General features: G+C 52.2%; 1 gene segment (V, D, J or C); it reads left to right on the forward strand.

Annotated features, from left to right (window-relative positions):
- Positions 1-2170: 2170 nt before the first annotated feature.
- LOC103778500 lies at positions 2171-3439 on the forward strand (the record flags this gene model as incomplete). The annotated part of the segment is given in 2 exon segments: positions 2171-2234; positions 3144-3439. Coding segments are annotated over 2 exon segments (360 nt in total), but the record flags the coding sequence as incomplete, so codon positions are not given.
- Between the last annotated feature and the right edge of the window lie 508 nt (positions 3440-3947).

The following is a 3947-nucleotide window of genomic DNA, read 5'->3' on the forward strand; positions in this document are numbered from 1 at the left end:
AGAGGGGGAAGCCTCATTTCCGTCTCACTCCTGCAACAGCAGAGGCCTCTGTCCTTGAAGTGGCAAAGGATCCCTTCTTCAGGCATTCTTTGGACGGGCTTCCCGCTGGCCAGACAGCAGCCATGCCTCAGTGGTAGTGTCTTGCAGCCCAGAGCAGCACAAGCAGCCAAGGGTCTCCATGTAGATCCCTGAAGGGAGGGAGGGACGGATGGTTGGATGGATGGATGGGTGGATGGATGGATGAATTGAGCCCATCTGTAAAGCAGATGCCAACATCATGCTGTGGGTTGGAATTACGCCTGGGTCTGTGCCTCCCCAGCCTGTGTGCCAGCTCCTGGGCTTTCCTCAGGATCCACCAATGGCTTTCTCTTTGGGAGAACAGCTCTTGGCAGGAGACATAATTGTTCCTGTGATTTATCCCTGGCCAAATTAGCCCAAGAAGAGGAAATCCCGTTCTTGCTTTGCATCTAGCAATTGGCTGAACCTTCAACCTGCACTATCAGACTGTTGAGATTCATGGGTCAGCCTCTGCAGCTTAGAGAAGGTGAGGTGGAAAATGAGTCGAGTGAGGAAGCTGATGAAATGATAGATGAACATGGAGCCAGGCAAATTTAAAACACTTTTCTGGCTTTACAGATCACGTGCAGGAGGAATTTGTGCTGCACTTCCCATCAGAAGCAACCATGCAGGCAAGACACAACAAACCAGGGTTTTTCTCCAGAGGCCTGAGTCACCACCAACCAGTTCCTCTGAGCACAGGAACCTTTCAGTGTCTTGATGTGACTTGGCCTGTGCTGGAGTCAGAGGTTACAGGTCAGACAGCTGGGAGGGCAGGGGATGCCTGGTGGCCAATGGCTGAAGGCGAGTCAGCACTGTGCCCTTGTGACAAAGCAGACACAGGGCCCTCTGAGATGTCTCAGCAGAAGCACAGCCAGCAAAGCCAGGGCAGGGATCCTTCTCCTCTATTTGGCACTCCTAAGACTATGCCTGGGAGGATCCTGTGTTCAGTTTGGGGGGCCCTCGGTGTGGAGAAAAGGGACTGACATGTGGGAGTGAGTCCAGCAGAAGCCTCCAAGGCCCTCAGGGGGCTTGAGGACATGACCCACTATGAGAGCCTGAGGGAACAGGGCCTTAGGAGAAGGAGGCTCCAGAGAGACCTTATGGCTTTCTGCAACTGCGTGCTTGGAAGGTGTGGAAAAGCTGGAGCCAGCCTCTTCTCCAAGTGCACAGTGGAAGCACAAGAGACAAAGGAAAACCTTTGGAACCTGGGAAATTTTATTCAGATATAAGAAACTCTACTTAAGCTTAACTGTTTTTTGACCCTGAAAATTCTCAAGTACTGGAGTATATCTTCCAGAGCTGTTGCACAGGCTCTGGACTTGGGACTTTTTGAGAGTTGACTGGACACAGCCCTGACCAGCCCTGTCCAACCCAAAAGAGTTGGACATAGCAACCACAGAGAGAGTAAAAATCATTTGGCAGGTTTTTCTGTTAAATGCAAGAAGCCAGGAGAGGAGAAATGCAGATCCAACTTGTTCTGAGGAAATGGAGAAGGAAGGGTTATGGTCAGGTGGCAAGTCTCTTTGATGTTGTTAGTTGTTTGAGTTTTTTTCCCCCACATAGTTTTTCCAAAGCTGATGTAGGCAATGGGATGGGCAGTGTGTCAGGAAAGTTCATTTATTGATTCTTGAGAGAGTTGCTTTTGGACAGAGGGAGAAATCCCCCCATGCCTACGGGTGCTGATTGGGACAGTTGGTGTCTGCAGAGTTTGAGGGTGCCAGAAGCTTGGGGACAGACATTCTGCAGGAGCTTGGACAGGCCAAGCCAGCCAACGGTTGTGGTTGGTGATAGAGGAAGCCCAAAGCATCAAGGAAAAAGAAACTGTCGAGATATTGCCCAGGACAACGTGTCAGAGAGGTTGGTCACCAGGTGCAAGCCCGTCCCCCTATTGCCCCTCACCTTGGAACGGCAGAAGCTGTTGCCTGCAGAGCAACACGTGTCATTGCTGCTGGAGAGATCACAGCACTGGCATTTCAGGCATGCAAAGAACAAGCATTTTCTCCGCCCCACTTCCTTCTTTGTTCCCTTTGCAGAGTCATTTCCGGCAGGTCTGCTCTCTCAGAGCTCTTGGTGGGACACGTGGGGTTTTTGGGTCTCTCTCACAAGCAGGATGATCGGTCTCAGCACGCACCTCGGGTATCTGCTCCTCGCTGCCTTCCTGAGGCAACCACAGGGTAAGCATTGGCTGGGACTGGGAGTGTCCCTCCTCTTCTCCCCAGGAGACCCTCACCCCCTCAACGGATCTCTGCAGGCAGCTGCTCTTGGCTGATGGGCACACAATGAGAAATATCAGATCACACAGGTGGGTTTGCACCAGCTTGCCCACAATGATGTTACTGATGGAAAAGAAGAAATGAGGCAGAGAAGAAACACCTCTTCTCCTGATCTTCTTAGACCTCCTGACTTCTTTTTCTGTTGACAACTGTCCCCCTCTCTCTGCCTCTCTCTGCTGATCTCTGGGCCCAGCATTTCACAGACATGTCATTACAGAAGCTCTGCTCAATCCCTGCACTACACGTTTTCTGACCTTGCAACCTAAACACATGGAGCATTTGAAAGGTGATGCAGGGAGGTGAAAACTCCCTCATTCCACTCACATTCCCAGGGTGTCCCAGTCCTTCCCTTGGCTGGCACGGGTCATGCAGCAGGTCCTGGCTTCCCATTCCTCCTGCATGTCCACAGTGATGGGGCTTTTCCTTTTCCCTCCCTTGATCTGTGAGACTTCCAAGACGACAGAGAATGAAGAGTATGGTGAAATATCTTGCAGGAGTTCACCCTGCTAGAGGTGTCCTGGAGCCAGCAGAGGAGGAATAGGCACCACAACCTTATTCTGGAGACTCTGAGCAGCATAAGAGTCAGGATGGAAGACCTAGGTGAAAGCACAGCTCTCCCTGGGGGTATTCTTGGCATTATTGAGCTGTGGGATCCACACAGAGCTGAAGGCTCACACCTCCTGTCTAAAGACAGCTCTCCTGCTGCTGCACAAGGCACAGGGAATATTCTACTCTGACACTTTGCATTTTCTTTTCTTTTGTATCTCAGAGTCTTTCCCCACACAGTCAACGACCCTTGTTTCCTTCCAGGCACGGTGGGCCAGGTCACTGTCACCCAGCAAGACAGAGAAGTCACAGTAAAGCAGAGAGGCATCATCCAGACCACCTGTACATACCAAGCCTCCAACTTCGGAGGCTTGCTCTGGTACCAGCAGAAGAAAGGCCAAGCTCCCCAGCTGCTCTCCTATCAGGCAGCAGCTGGCTCCAAGCAGAGCGGCCGTCTCACCACGTTGCTGAACACCACGGGCAGATACAGCCTCCTGCAGCTGGAGGAAGCCGAGCTCTCTGACAGTGCCTTGTACCTCTGTGCTGTGCAAGACACCCTGGTGCAGGGAGCTGCCTTGGCTGGGCAAGAACCCCGGGCAGGGAGGGGATGTGTCTGTGCAAGGCTGAGCTCCTGGGCAGGGCCCTCAGCTCTCCCCTGGCACCACTGCCTCCCCTGAGCACCCAGTGATCTGCAGGACAAGATCCTGTTCCAGGAGTTTCAGTGGCCTGAGAGAAAGGGGAAGGTGCTGCAAGAGTCTCGAGTTCCCTTGTTTTCACTGTGCGTTACATGAATATTCTGCCTAATGGCTCTGGTGAGGTGATAGGCAGCAGGTCCAAGAGGGCAGGGACTGGTCATAACAGGACATGTCTGGAGGTTGGAGGTGCAACTCGGGTTAGAGGGTCAATAGGAATCAGAGCACGGGCAGATCAGAGGAGGAACCCACCACGATTCTGATATTCTACCATGAGTTTCTGAAAGACACCTGCTGATCCAGGAGCTAGAAACTGGGCAAGATGGGGAAAGGTTTCTTGGCCTCATTCTGACACAAGACTGTAAAATTTCACCAG

The sequence above is a fragment of the Merops nubicus genome, unplaced genomic scaffold (assembly GCF_000691845.1).
Source record: "Merops nubicus isolate BGI_N331 unplaced genomic scaffold, ASM69184v1 scaffold22918, whole genome shotgun sequence".
NCBI classification, from domain to species: domain Eukaryota; kingdom Metazoa; phylum Chordata; class Aves; order Coraciiformes; family Meropidae; genus Merops; species Merops nubicus.